Genomic DNA, 12,886 nt, shown 5'->3' on the forward strand with positions numbered 1-12,886 from the left:
GTGTATATAATTTTTTTATTTAAAATAAAAAATCTGACTGATGTAGGAGTGCATGCAACATAACTAGTATATTCCTGCTAAAAGTCCTATGCCTTTGGAATTGTGGTTAGATAACACTTCTTATCATCGAAAGATACCAACAGTCTCTAATGCACATAATTATCGTATAAATTATTATACACAGTATCTCTTCCTCTTCTCCAGAACCAAAACTAAATATCATGAAGTTCAGGCAAAAATACCAACTTGGTGATCTAAGACCTTCACCCAGGCCCTTCCATTGCTCTCCTTCAAGAGCACTTCTATGGCTTTGCTTCTCAATTTCTCTTCTCTACAACCTTTACATCTTGAATTTACTAGATTATTCAATGACTCCTAACAACATTAAACACTTTAATAAACCTTACATCCTCAGCATCGAAGAACATAAGAAAGCAGAAAATACAAGTCTTCATCACCTAGTTTTTGGCATTGCTGGATCTTCTCATACATGGAGCGAGAGGCAAAAGTGTATTCAGTTATGGTGGAGACCTGATGAGATGAGGGGTGCAGTTTGGTTAGATCAGATAGTGAAAAATGGTACAAACGATCATCTTGTGCCCCAAATAAAAATCTCCAGTAACACATCACCTTTCAAGTATGAAAATCCTATTGGCGACAGGTCTGCGATACGGTTGACAAGGATAGTGTCAGAGACCTTGAAGCTAAGCATGAAGGATGTGAGGTGGTTTGTGATGGGAGACGATGATACACTATTTTTTCCTGATAATTTGGTTAAGGTCTTATCAAAGTACGACCATAATCAGTATTATTATATAGGGAGCACATCAGAGAGTCACAAGCAGAATATAGTCTACAATTATGGTATGGCTTATGGTGGTGGTGGATTTGCTATAAGTTATCCTCTAGCAAAGGCTTTAGCAAAGATGCAAGATAGATGTATTGAGAGATATCCAGGTTTATATGGATCTGATGACAGGATTCATGCTTGTATGTCTGAGCTTGGTGTCCCTCTCACCAATGAACGAGGGTTTCATCAGGTTAGTTAAATTTATTCGATTGTTTTTTTCAAAATTAAAATTTTAACAATCTATTTTTTGTGCATTTTTTCTTATCAGAATGATTTCTACGGCAACATATTTGGCATCCTTGCAGCTCATCCTATCACCCCTTTAGTCTCCCTCCACCACTACAAAGTGACTAATGCAATATTTCCGCGCATGGATAAGTTAGAAGCCCTGGAAAAGCTTAGAGTTCCGGCCAAACTAGACTCTGCTGCACTCATGCAACAATCCATTTGCTACGACGCAGCACGAAATTGGACTATATCGGTATCTTGGGGCTATGCAGTTCAAATAATTCGGGGCATACTTCATCCACGAGAAATAGAAATGATAGCGAGGACATTTTACAGTTGGTATCAGACAGTTGAACGTGAAGGTTTCATATTCAACAACCGCCCCTATTACGAGCACGTATGTCAGAAGCCATTTGTGCATTTCTTTTCTAATGCAACGTACAACAGCAGTACAGATCAGACACTCAGTGAATACATCAGGCATGATCATCGGTACCCACGTTGTGATTGGAAAATGGCCGATCCTTTGCCAATAGCTCGAGTGGAGGTTCTAAAGAGACCTGACCCTTATGTATGGGATAGGGTAAGAAAATCTCTTTTAAACTACTTGTTTTATTTGCCTTTTTAAAGAAATATTAATGTGATAATGTTATAGTTTTTAATTTTTATGTGTGCGTGTTGAGTAGGCTCCTAGAAGAAACTGTTGCAGGATCTTACCCACGGAGAAAAATGACACTTTGGTAGTCGATGTCGGAGAATGCAGAGAAGGTGAATCCATTGAAGTACGGTGACAGAAATGGAAGAGAGCCCATCTTTTTTTTTTTTTTACTTTAATGTGCCTCTTGTAATTGATTGAGTTTTCCTCCTATGACCATTAAGCATTAGATACGTTGATGATGGGAATTTTTTTTTTTATTATTATTATTAACGTTGGTGTCCGGATTAGCTTGTACATACCCCAACTAATGCTACGGACTCTGAAGTTAACGATTATATAAGCTTTCAATAACCCTGAGATTTTTTAGACTCGAATTGGTGATTTTTAGAGAGTAAATCTAAAGTCTGACCAGTTAAATTATATCTCTTAAAATTAATGACGGAAATTTTAGGGTGGCATGAGAGAGAAGAAGAAGTTTCATTCCTGTAAGATATTAGGATTGAATTGTATAGGTTAGGAAAAACACCATCTACAGCTCATTATGTTTTATTTAGGACAACCTCCAAACTTATATTGTGTTTTTTTTCAACATTTGCCATAGAAGCAATACTCTTATGGGATTTATGTTTTTCTTCACTTTCCAGTTTCTCAATTTTAAATTGCTTTGTCTAGCGTTAAATTGCTGAAGGGATTTAAATTGCCATAGAAGCAATCCCCAGTGTCACGGCTGTTACGTTAAATTATAAGGTTTGGAAACGTAGTTGAAATTGTATTTTGTAGGATTTAAATTTTCTTGTTTTTTATTTTAAATTATTTATATATATATATATATATATATATTTAAATCGATTTGAATTTCACTGCACCATGCTGCTTGAAATTATAGACCAAAAGAAGGTAATTACCACAATTTCTTGTTCCAAGACTCTAAATTTGTTGTCAGGTTATGATTGATCAACCTGGAATCAACAAGCATACATACTGCTTCTAGAGGATATTTAAGTTCCCCAGCAACACTCACGAAAAATAAAGAACAGCTGATTGAACGCCAAATAAATAATATTATCATTAACAGCACTCTGAGCACATAAAAAATTTCTACAATCGGGATACATTAATGGGCGATGGCTCTCCTTTAGCAACCACATTTGGCCTAGAACAGTAACAGAACCACCAGGGAACCCCGAAATATATGGGGGAAAATGAAATTACAGAGGTCCAAAAATGAACAAAAACAGAGATACCTCCTCTGGTGCACAACCAGGGAGCTTCTGTACATGATTCGATTATCCAAAATTTGAAGCCTAGTTAAGCCACATTCTCTATAATCATAATTAGGCTAGATGGGAAAATTTTTGCGGGAACAAAGAAAATTCTGAACCCACCTGATGCTGAAGATGCACTCTGGCATTCAGAACTTGGTCAAATGAGTCTATATAGCCAAAAAGGGAGTTGTCACTAGTCAGGTCACCCCTAATCTACAGAGCTGAGGGTGGATAATGACGATTTACACCCGTACAGGGTTTGAGTTAGTGTCTTGGCCAAAGAAAACCACATAATCAGAACCCGCGGGAGAGTGTATTCCATTCGGAGAGTCCTCTTCATTTGCCAAAGTGGACGGGCTCCCACTATGGTGGTTCTCCTCGTTGCCAGTGGATTGAGGTTTACCCAACCTGGATCGAATATGAGTACCCATAGGGAATGGTTCCTGCAAAGATAAAAATAAAATAGAATGGTTTTAGCATCCATCAAAATAAGTGAAACAATCAAGTTATTGAGAAGGCAAAATACCGAGTAACACCGAAAATAGTCCTGAAAAAACAATCCTCTTTCACAAATTTCAGTGTAATAATATGACTAGCCACAACTACTACTTAAAACTCATAATCCAGAGAGAAAAACTAAAAAAGAAAAATCCTAATCACCAAAAAACCAGAGTTTGCAACAACTTCAACTTTGCTTATATTCTGATATTCTTTACTATTTTTTATTCTCATTATGATGTGGAATTAATCATCAAAAGAAGCTTCCAGACAACTGGATCAGGAGACACGGCTGGCAGCTATTGATCCAAGACATACTTTCAGTTGATCAACTATTTTTCTTGTAACCATCTAGATGGTGGTCCAGTGGTAAGAGTTTGGGACCAAGAGGTTTGCTCCCTCTGTGGTCTCAGGTTCGAGCCCTGTGGTTACTCATATGATGGCCACTGGAGGCTTACATGGTCGTTAACTTCAGGGCCCGTGGGATTAGTCGAGGTGCGCGCAAGCTGGCCCGGACACCCACGTTAAACTTAAAAAAAAAAAAAACTATTTTTCTTGCTTGTTTTTTGGGAAAAAAGAATAGCTCTACATTGGTTACTATCAGATGCAATTGGTAGAAAAGAGGTAACAAGAATGTGAGCATTTAGTTATTAGCCCTTACTAAATCTTAAATGTAAAGATATCTCCATTTATAAAGATGCTTGAACCAGAGGCAGCATAATAGCATACAAAAAATCTCTACAATAATTAGACATTTTAACAAGCCAACTGAATGGCAAAATATCATACCGGATCACCAGCGTTCGGACCATCAGTATGAAAGAGTATAGGACGACAACGTTTATCCTCATTCATCAAGCTTGAATTCTGGAAATGCGCAATAAGAGCAGCTTTTCCCTGAATCCGAGCATACAAGAGATGCTACTTTTTCACTATTGAACTTCTCCCACTTTTTGCCATTGAACGCCTGTAAAAGACATGTTCAGCCTCAATTAGTTTCATCATTTCATATATGTGAAGGGGAATTCATTTCATATATGTGAAGGGGAATTCATTTCATACCAATGAAAAACATAAATTACTATCATCCCACTCAAGCCAATAACATACCTTATGGAATGGAATGATCTGTTGAGGATCAATCATGTTGATGAATGCATAGCCCACATTGCATTTGTTCTGTCAAATCATGTTGTAAATCGGAATTAGAGCTTAAAAGCTAAAAACAATAAATGATGTTACATACATGTGTATGTACCGTGCACCCTAGTGTAAAATAGTAGAGGTCGATCCAACAGAAAAATCACTTGCCTTGAAGTCAATTGGTAAGTAAATAAAATCATAGGTTCCTCGGCATTGATCATCAATTGCAGCCAGAAGCATCTTTGAAGTATATCTACAAGAAACACCAAATAAAATCAGAAGATGGAAAAAAATTAAGTGCAATGTACACAGAAAATGCACCCAACGGATGTGGTTCAGTTTGCTTATGCTCAGACTGTTGCATCAAGCTGCAAACAAAAATTTTAATAAATTATCAGCAACATTGATTGAGATTAAGAGTCAGAAGATAGGTTGGTAATCTGCTAGCAGCATATTAAAGAAACTGAATCACCAATCCGAGTTAAAAACAAAGATACAAGCAAATAGTAAAAAAGAACATAAGGTAGCAAGCAATGTGGATTCCTCCTTCTTTTAAGGTCACATGATAAATATTAGGTTCACAAAGCCCCGTTCAAAGTTACTGTCAATCATGACAGGGAACCATGCCACAGAAAAAATTTCATGAGAAGTGAAATACCTTCTAGTGCCCCCTGGGAGACTTGATTCAACCTTGATCTGCTTGCCAGCAATGTCACTCCTATTTAGTGCAGAAAGGGCGGCATCTGCATCCCTAATGTCATAATACTCTATGAATTTATCATTATGCCTTTGTGGGGATTCACGGATCTGCAAACCACAGACAAATAAAGGTATTTATTGGGAAATTCTTCATCCTTTATAAATGTAAAAACCAAAACAATACCCCGTAAACCAATTACCTCTTTAATTTCCCCATAAACACCAAATATTTGGTGAAGCTCATCAATTGAAATAGAGGAATCAAGGTTGAAGACCACTATAGTGCCCTGGTTCATATCTTTCTCTGATGGATTGTCCTGATAGAATAGAAAGTAAGAAGAAAAAACAGAGAAAAAAAGGTCAAATGAACAGGGTGCATTCAAACATATACACACAAATCAGAAAAACAAAAATAATAATGTCCATAAATTCAAAATATAAATAGAATAACAATGACTCACTTTTGGAATTGAATAGTGAATGTCAAGTTTCCTACACCTCAATGGTTTATTTTGAAGCGCATTCATTGCATTTCGAGCTGCTCTTATATCATAATAAGAAACCATTACAAAGCCACGGTGCTTGCACGCTGTATAAAGAGTTCGGATATCTCCAAATTGCTGACAGAACAAAAAAAAAATGTTGATAACTTGCAGGACAAACTGGATGGACTTGCCAACACAAAAGTCAAATAAAGCACTGCATGATGTAGAATGATATGCACCTCAAAAATAGCCTTCAATTCAGAATCTTCAACATTGCTATTGATGTTTCTGACAAAAAGCGTTCTAGAGGGATGTCCAACAACAGTTGAACCATTAGAGTCCCCTTGACCATTGGGAACTCCCCCAAGGAGACCTGAATTTCCTTGGCCCCCTTCCCCTTCTAATTCCATGCCTCCGCCACTGCTGAACAGGTCAAAATCTTCTAGATCATCCAAGTTATTGTTCTGAGCATCATGCCCCAACTCAGTAGTCACTCCAGAAAACATGTTATCTTCAGGAGGGAGGAGATTTCCAATAGTTTTCGCCTCAAGTTCTTCAAGAGATTCAAAGGGCTCTTCTTCCCCGTTGGAGGAAGTAATGGTTTTAGCAGGTTGATGAGAATGAATGTCATTTCCTGAAAACCTCACTGCAAAATATGCACACTAAATTTTTTCGAACATAGGGCAATTGGTAACATTAAATTTTTTAGATAGGGCCAGCAGCAGGAAGAAAAGAATCAACCTACAAAATGCATTGCTGGAAAAGAAAAAAGAAAAGAAAAGAAAACTAGACACGTTCAAAGATTTATCAAGACAAAATTGAGTTAGCAATTTACATGTACAATCAATTGATGCTCTCTGTAATAACACATAATACGATAACGAAAAGCATAAGAGAACACAGGATAAAATACAGTTGACTACGTGATGAAAAGGAAGCTTACACTTTCTGCTGAATATTTCAGAAAATGAGCTTGAGAAGAGACTGTTTTCCCACTGGGCCGCACTGATATCAGCCCTACTTCTCCCCTTGCTATAAGATGCAGGTTGCAATGACAAACTTGACCAGGATTTTGGATGATGATCCATAGAACTCCATGCATGCTCGCACATATTAGCTCCTTGTTCACTAATGAGTGACTTCTCTTTTTTATCTCTGTCTAGGATTGACTGTGATAACTCTGCATAATGCATTGGTAGTGGCCCGCCTGATGAAAGTTTTTACAGAGGTGAAGAACAAACACAGTTGCTGCTAGGAATAAGTATCTTTCCATCCATTCCAACTGATGGACAAAATTATACAACATTTAAAACTGGGAGATCCTCTAGGCAAATCCAGTAAGAAATAATATACTTCCTAGAGACTTCGTATGTTGATCCAGAACACAACCAGAGATTCATTTGACAGATTTTAAAATATATGGCACTAAGATATTGATTAAGAATTATTAGATACTAAAACAGGGACACTACACTTATTGCATCCTTTATAAAAACTTGCACACGTGGTTTCAGAACACTGAAACAGGAACAGGGAAAAAAGATTGACAAAAGGATCTGAACTTCAGTGGACTAAGATTCTAATATAGATATCACGATTGTCAGACAACAAACATGGACTGTAAACAGCCATAGATAGACCAGAAACACTTGCACAAAACTACTGATGATGCTTGAATAAATCAGTTTAAAATGTCATAAATCATTCACTATATCAATGTGCTCACATTCACTCCATTTGGAGAACTCAAATTCTGTAATGAATTGACTTTCACACCAAAAAGGTCCAAGCTAAGCTATGTCAGCGCATTCCACTACAAATAGCCAATTCCATCAGAGAAGGCTTTTAAGCAACACTAATTAGCAGATTTAAATAGTTCAAAGGGTAAATAATTAAATGGCACCAACCTTGGTGATCAGGCATTGTATTCGGATTCCAAAACCCAATTTGTCTCTGTCCAATAAAAGTCGCAAGCAAATTACTTAAATAACAAACAAAAATTAAATCACAGTACTGCTTCTTTCCAGCACATAAAGATAACCTAAGAGCACACATAGATATAAAGCAATCTATATTACTTAAAAAAAAGTCACCGCATAAATCTTTGAACTTACCTCAGCAGGCAAATGAATGTCCTCGAAATAGTGAGAAGATGCCGTAGTACTACCCCTATGATCCATAACTTCAAACGGCATGGTGCAGCTTAAGACACCCAAAAACTCTAAACAAAAACCTCTCTTTACTATCGAAATTGTTCGCTCTGCCCACTGCTCATTGCTTGCCTTTCTATTATACAAAACTCAAAAAAGTCAATTTCTTGAAACATAACAAGCAACTGGGAGACTTTGATGTCCTTTAAATTGTTAATGAGAGAAAACAAAAACAGTGCAAACCCGCGTGATTTGAAACTCTAAAAAGTGGGGAAACAGTTATCAAAATTAAAGAAACATGAACCCATAAAGCAATTTCTTGTTCAATGACACAAAAAGGTTGGTGCTTTCTTGTTAAATTAGCAAACCCAAATTTGTTTTTTGGGTCAATCTCTGGACAAAACCTACATGAGCTCGATTTTTTTGCTTGAACTCGGGCCTTGTCCTGGACAAACTCTGGTTGAGGTTTTAAAACAATGATGGTAACTATCTATGCTATGCCTGTTGTGTCCGGAGACAGTAGCAAACGCTGCCTTAGTTATATGTTTTGGAAGTGTAAGCAAAGTCGAGTTCCATAAAACAATGCTCAAGACAAGACCTACCTCTTTTCTACCCCCCTACCATCTCCCTCTTTCAAACCTCAACTTCCAAACCCAAAAAGAACATCATCAAACCTTAACTGAAAAGCTTTTGTCTCTGATAAAACAATGCAAATCCAAAAACCTATTAAAACAAATCCACGCACAAATGCTTATAAACTCAATACCAAAACCCAATTTCCTTCTTTCCAAAATCATTGACCTCAAAGACTTGGCCTATGCATCCCTTGTTTTTAATCAACTCACCAAACCCAATATTTATGCCTTCAATGTCATGCTTCGTGGGTTAGCTACCACATGGAAAAAGTATGATTTTTGTGTTGAATTGTATTACAAGCTGAAGTCTTTAGGCCTAAAAGCAAATAATTTTACATACCCTTTTTTGTTTATAGCTTGTGGGAATGTTCGGGGTTTGGTTCATGGAAAGATTGGTCATTGTCTGGTGTTTAAGGCTGGTTTGGATGGTGATGAGTATGTGAATCATTCTTTGATTACGATGTACGCAAGGTGTGGTGAAATGGGTTTTGCACGGAAGGTGTTTGATGAAATGGGTGACAGAGACTTGGTGTCGTGGAATTCGATGATTTCAGGGTATTCTAAGATGGGTTTTACTAAAGAGGCAATTGGGTTGTTTATGGAAATGAGGGAGGAGGGGTTTGAGCCAGATGAGATGACGTTGGTGAGTGTTCTTGGGGCGTGTGGGGATTTGGGGGATTTGGGTTTGGGGAGATGGGTGGAGGGGTTTGTTTTGGAGAAGAAGATGGAGGTAAATTCGTATATGGGGTCTGCTTTGATTGACATGTATGGTAAGTGTGGGGATTTGATATCTGCGAGGAGAGTCTTTGATTCGATGCCAAACAAGGATGTTGTCACCTGGAATGCCATTATCACAGGGTAATTAGATCGGTTTTATATTTTGTAGTTGTCATATTTAGTGGAATTGTGTCTATTTCTGCTCCTTTGAACTAACTTGAAATTTGAATTCTTCATAATTAATCAGCTATGAAATAAAAACCACACAGATACATGAATTTTGTAAATGCGTTTCAAGTTAATATGATTTTTTTTTGTTCAACTATCGCTTCTTTTTGTTCAACTATCGCTTCATAGGTATGCACAGAATGGAGCTTCCAACGAAGCAATTGTCCTATTCAATGGAATGAGAGAGGCAGGTCCTCATCCAGATAGAGTCACAATGATTGAGGTATTGTCTGCATGTTCCACAATAGGGGCCCTTGATTTGGGGAAATGGGTTGAGACACATGCATCAGAAAAAGGTTTACAGCACGATGTCTATGTTGCGAGTGCATTAATTGATATGTATGCAAAATGTGGGAGCTTGGATGATGCAGTCAGGGTTTTTGAGAGCATGCCCCATAAAAATGAGGTTTCATGGAATGCCATGATTTCAGCTCTTGCTTTCCATGGGCAGGCCCAGGAAGCTTTGTCATTATTCAGGCGCATGTCAAAGGATAATGGCACTGTTCAGCCTAATGACATCACTTTTATAGGAGTACTCTCTGCATGTGTGCATGCCGGGTTAGTTGATGAGGGCCGCCAATTGTTTGAATCAATGAATTTGTCATTTGGATTGGTCCCAAAAGTCGAGCATTATTCTTGCATGGTTGATCTTTGTGCGCGTGCAGGACTTCTGTACGAAGCTTGGGACTTAATCAAGAAGATGCCTGGAAAACCAGATGAAATTGTGTTGGGGTCATTGCTTGGTGCCTGTCAGAGGCGTAGAAATGCAGATGTTGGTGAAAGGGTCATTCAATTGTTTCTAGAGATGGAGCTATCAAATTCAGGAAACTATGTTATCTCATCTAAGATATATGCAAATATGAGAAGGTGGGATGATTCTGCAAAGATGAGGGTGTTGATGAGGCAGTGTGGTGTCTCTAAAACCCCTGGCTGTAGCTGGATTGACATTGGAGCTCATGTTCATGAATTTCATGCTGGTGACAGCTTACATCATCATTCGGTGAACATATACCAACTGCTGAATGAGGAGATGAAGAGAGAAGGTTACATTCCAAATATTGGTTGCATATAAAGGTGGAAAAGTTGAAAACTTGCTTGCCTCTATCATGCATTGAACAGTGCATTCAGAGGGATTATATCTTCTGGTTGATGACTCCAGCCAAAATGTTGAATGGTAAGTTGTGATCTTAATAGCGTGAGCAAGGAGCTCTATCTCGTTGATAGAAATGTACAGTTTACCCTCGCTTGAGTATGTTTCTGTAGAATGAAAATGGTTGTTGGATTCTTACAAGCATTTGCTGTAAAATAATGCAAGTTCATTCCGGAAAGAATGATAAAACTACTATTTTTTCAGAACATAAGGAGGGAATGCAGGGGGGATATTGGTGGATTGAAATAAAATGCACATTACACCTTAAGTTTTTAAACGATGCCATAAATCATTTTCAATAGTCCTCTAAGCCATAATGTTGTTTAGTTTCTAAACAGACTTTCACTTTGAATCCAACAAAACCCAATTTACAATTAGAACTTGTGCAGAAATTGCCTCATAACGCGACTCCATATCTATTTGTCTTTCCCTGGTAGGACCTTGTAATTTCAATATCTGATGTAAATGCAGTGTAAAAATGCTTTTAGGCCTCGTTTGTTGTTTCTGTTTTGGAAAGTTGTTTTCATGAAGGGAATTGTTTTCAAGTCTGGTAATAAAAAATGTATTTGACTATATCATAATAAATAAGTTGGAAATTAACTTATCAATCTTTTAATTTTTTTTAATTATAATACAATAGAGATGAGCCCTTAATTAGACTCATTCCAAAGCTAGCATTTTCATCGGGTTCAATAACATGATATTTTGTTGACAATCTTAAGAATTGAGTTGTGATGGTCATGATTTCTCAAATTAAATCAATCTCATTTAAGAGACAACACGTGAAAGTCATAACCCAAGATAGGATTATGTCTTGCTTGGCATCCAACTCTAAGTTGGGTGACTGTGCCCAGCTCAATGTTAGGCCCGGACGTGTCCATGCCCAACTCCATGTTGGGTTTGGATACGTCCGCACCTCATTTTTTTCTGGGCTCAGCTATGAATTGAGTCCAATATTCTTCAGATTGAGTGCGTAACTGAAGGGTCACTCTACCCTGAGTCTCCCATACCCTGAGCCTGGATTAATAATTATGATAACCATCATAATCCCATTAAATACGAACAAGTCATCCATGCTTACATTAATTAGATGTGATAGTACATGTAGTAAGATAATATTATTTTAATTATACAAATATTACTTTTCTACCCCTTTTACGTTGCATGAGGCAGAAAAATCAGGTGATATAAAAAAAGGTAAAGAGAGGAGGAAATGGACTGAGTTCTCTTCTCCTCACCTTTAGATCTTCTTCTTCAACTTGTTCTATACATTCATAAAAGCTCTTTAATATCTCCATTAATGTCGTTCTTTAGACAAATATTCCTGGTAGTCTGGTACTGACTTTATCTTTGGAGAGTCCCCCATCAGCACCCCCAGGGGACTTTGTGTAGACATTTATTTCAGAAGAGTTGATATTCCCCTAGAAAAAGATTTGCCCAAGAAAAAGCCTGTGTAGTCTTAAAGTGGAGGTCATTGAATTCACTATAAATAATGTAGTGGAATTTCTAGGAATAATTCATCCTAGAACATTCCCTGTGATTTTTATAACCTCATCAGTTTTATATGTGTGTCGGTTTTTATTTAAACTTTATATGTTTTTCTATTGCAAATTTATTTTGATAGAAAAATTTGTTCAAAAATTCTAGACCCGCGTTACTATTATTATTTTCGTATGATGGAAGGATTTTATTGCTCTTCCATATTGCATGGACATAGAGCTTGCACCCCAGGAAGCTTAATGTAAAATCAAGCCTCATAATTCATTATTAAAATTAAAATGAATAAAAAGTTGATTTTGAATTGATGAGTTATTTTATTGATTTTTTTTTAAATTTCAACTATTAGGTAAGATTAGCTTGCAAACACACTCATTAATGCATAAAATAATTGTTTTTAAAAAATATTGAAGATGTTTGTGCATTGAAGCAGAGCTCTCGAGGGAGAATCTGGTTTTGCGTGTTACGTGTATAAGGACAAAGCCTTATCATCATAGTCACATAAACATGTTCATGTGTTATTTATTTGCGCAGATGCATCATGTTTTAAAAAAAGTTAATTTTTTTGTTTAAAAATATTATTTTATATTTTTGAATCGTTTTGACATGCTGATATTAAAAATAAAAAATATTATTTTGATGTATTTTAAAGTAAAAACACTTTAAAAAACAATCTATACCAT

At 36.8% G+C, this 12,886-nt stretch overlaps 3 protein-coding genes across 3 annotated transcripts; 2 read left to right on the plus strand and 1 right to left on the minus strand.

The window, feature by feature from the left end:
- The first annotated feature begins 221 nt into the window (after positions 1–221).
- LOC7484337 (uncharacterized) lies at positions 222–1,869 on the plus strand. Its single transcript, XM_002318135.4, has 3 exons — positions 222–1,040; positions 1,119–1,661; positions 1,765–1,869. Exons 1-3 carry the CDS (start codon positions 222–224, stop codon positions 1,867–1,869), a joined length of 1,467 nt encoding a protein of 488 aa, XP_002318171.4.
- A 908-nt stretch (positions 1,870–2,777) lies between these two features.
- Positions 2,778–8,195, minus strand: LOC18103831 (protein MEI2-like 4). Its single transcript, XM_052446025.1, is given in 12 exon segments — positions 2,778–3,444; positions 4,289–4,412; positions 4,414–4,466; positions 4,610–4,678; positions 4,811–4,895; positions 5,301–5,449; positions 5,542–5,658; positions 5,803–5,961; positions 6,066–6,472; positions 6,770–7,033; positions 7,734–7,779; positions 7,941–8,195. Coding segments are annotated over 12 exon segments (1,755 nt in total). The 5' UTR covers positions 8,022–8,195; the 3' UTR covers positions 2,778–3,243.
- Positions 8,196–8,320: 125 nt separating this feature from the next.
- LOC7484339 (pentatricopeptide repeat-containing protein At2g34400) lies at positions 8,321–10,983 on the plus strand. Its single transcript, XM_002318136.3, has 2 exons — positions 8,321–9,469; positions 9,686–10,983. The coding sequence occupies exons 1-2, from the start codon at positions 8,469–8,471 to the stop codon at positions 10,626–10,628; spliced, it is 1,944 nt and encodes a 647-aa protein (XP_002318172.2). The 5' UTR covers positions 8,321–8,468; the 3' UTR covers positions 10,629–10,983.
- The last annotated feature ends 1,903 nt before the right edge of the window (positions 10,984–12,886 follow it).

Source organism: Populus trichocarpa, chromosome 12 (assembly GCF_000002775.5).
Source record: "Populus trichocarpa isolate Nisqually-1 chromosome 12, P.trichocarpa_v4.1, whole genome shotgun sequence".
Taxonomy (NCBI): Eukaryota; Viridiplantae; Streptophyta; class Magnoliopsida; order Malpighiales; family Salicaceae; genus Populus; species Populus trichocarpa.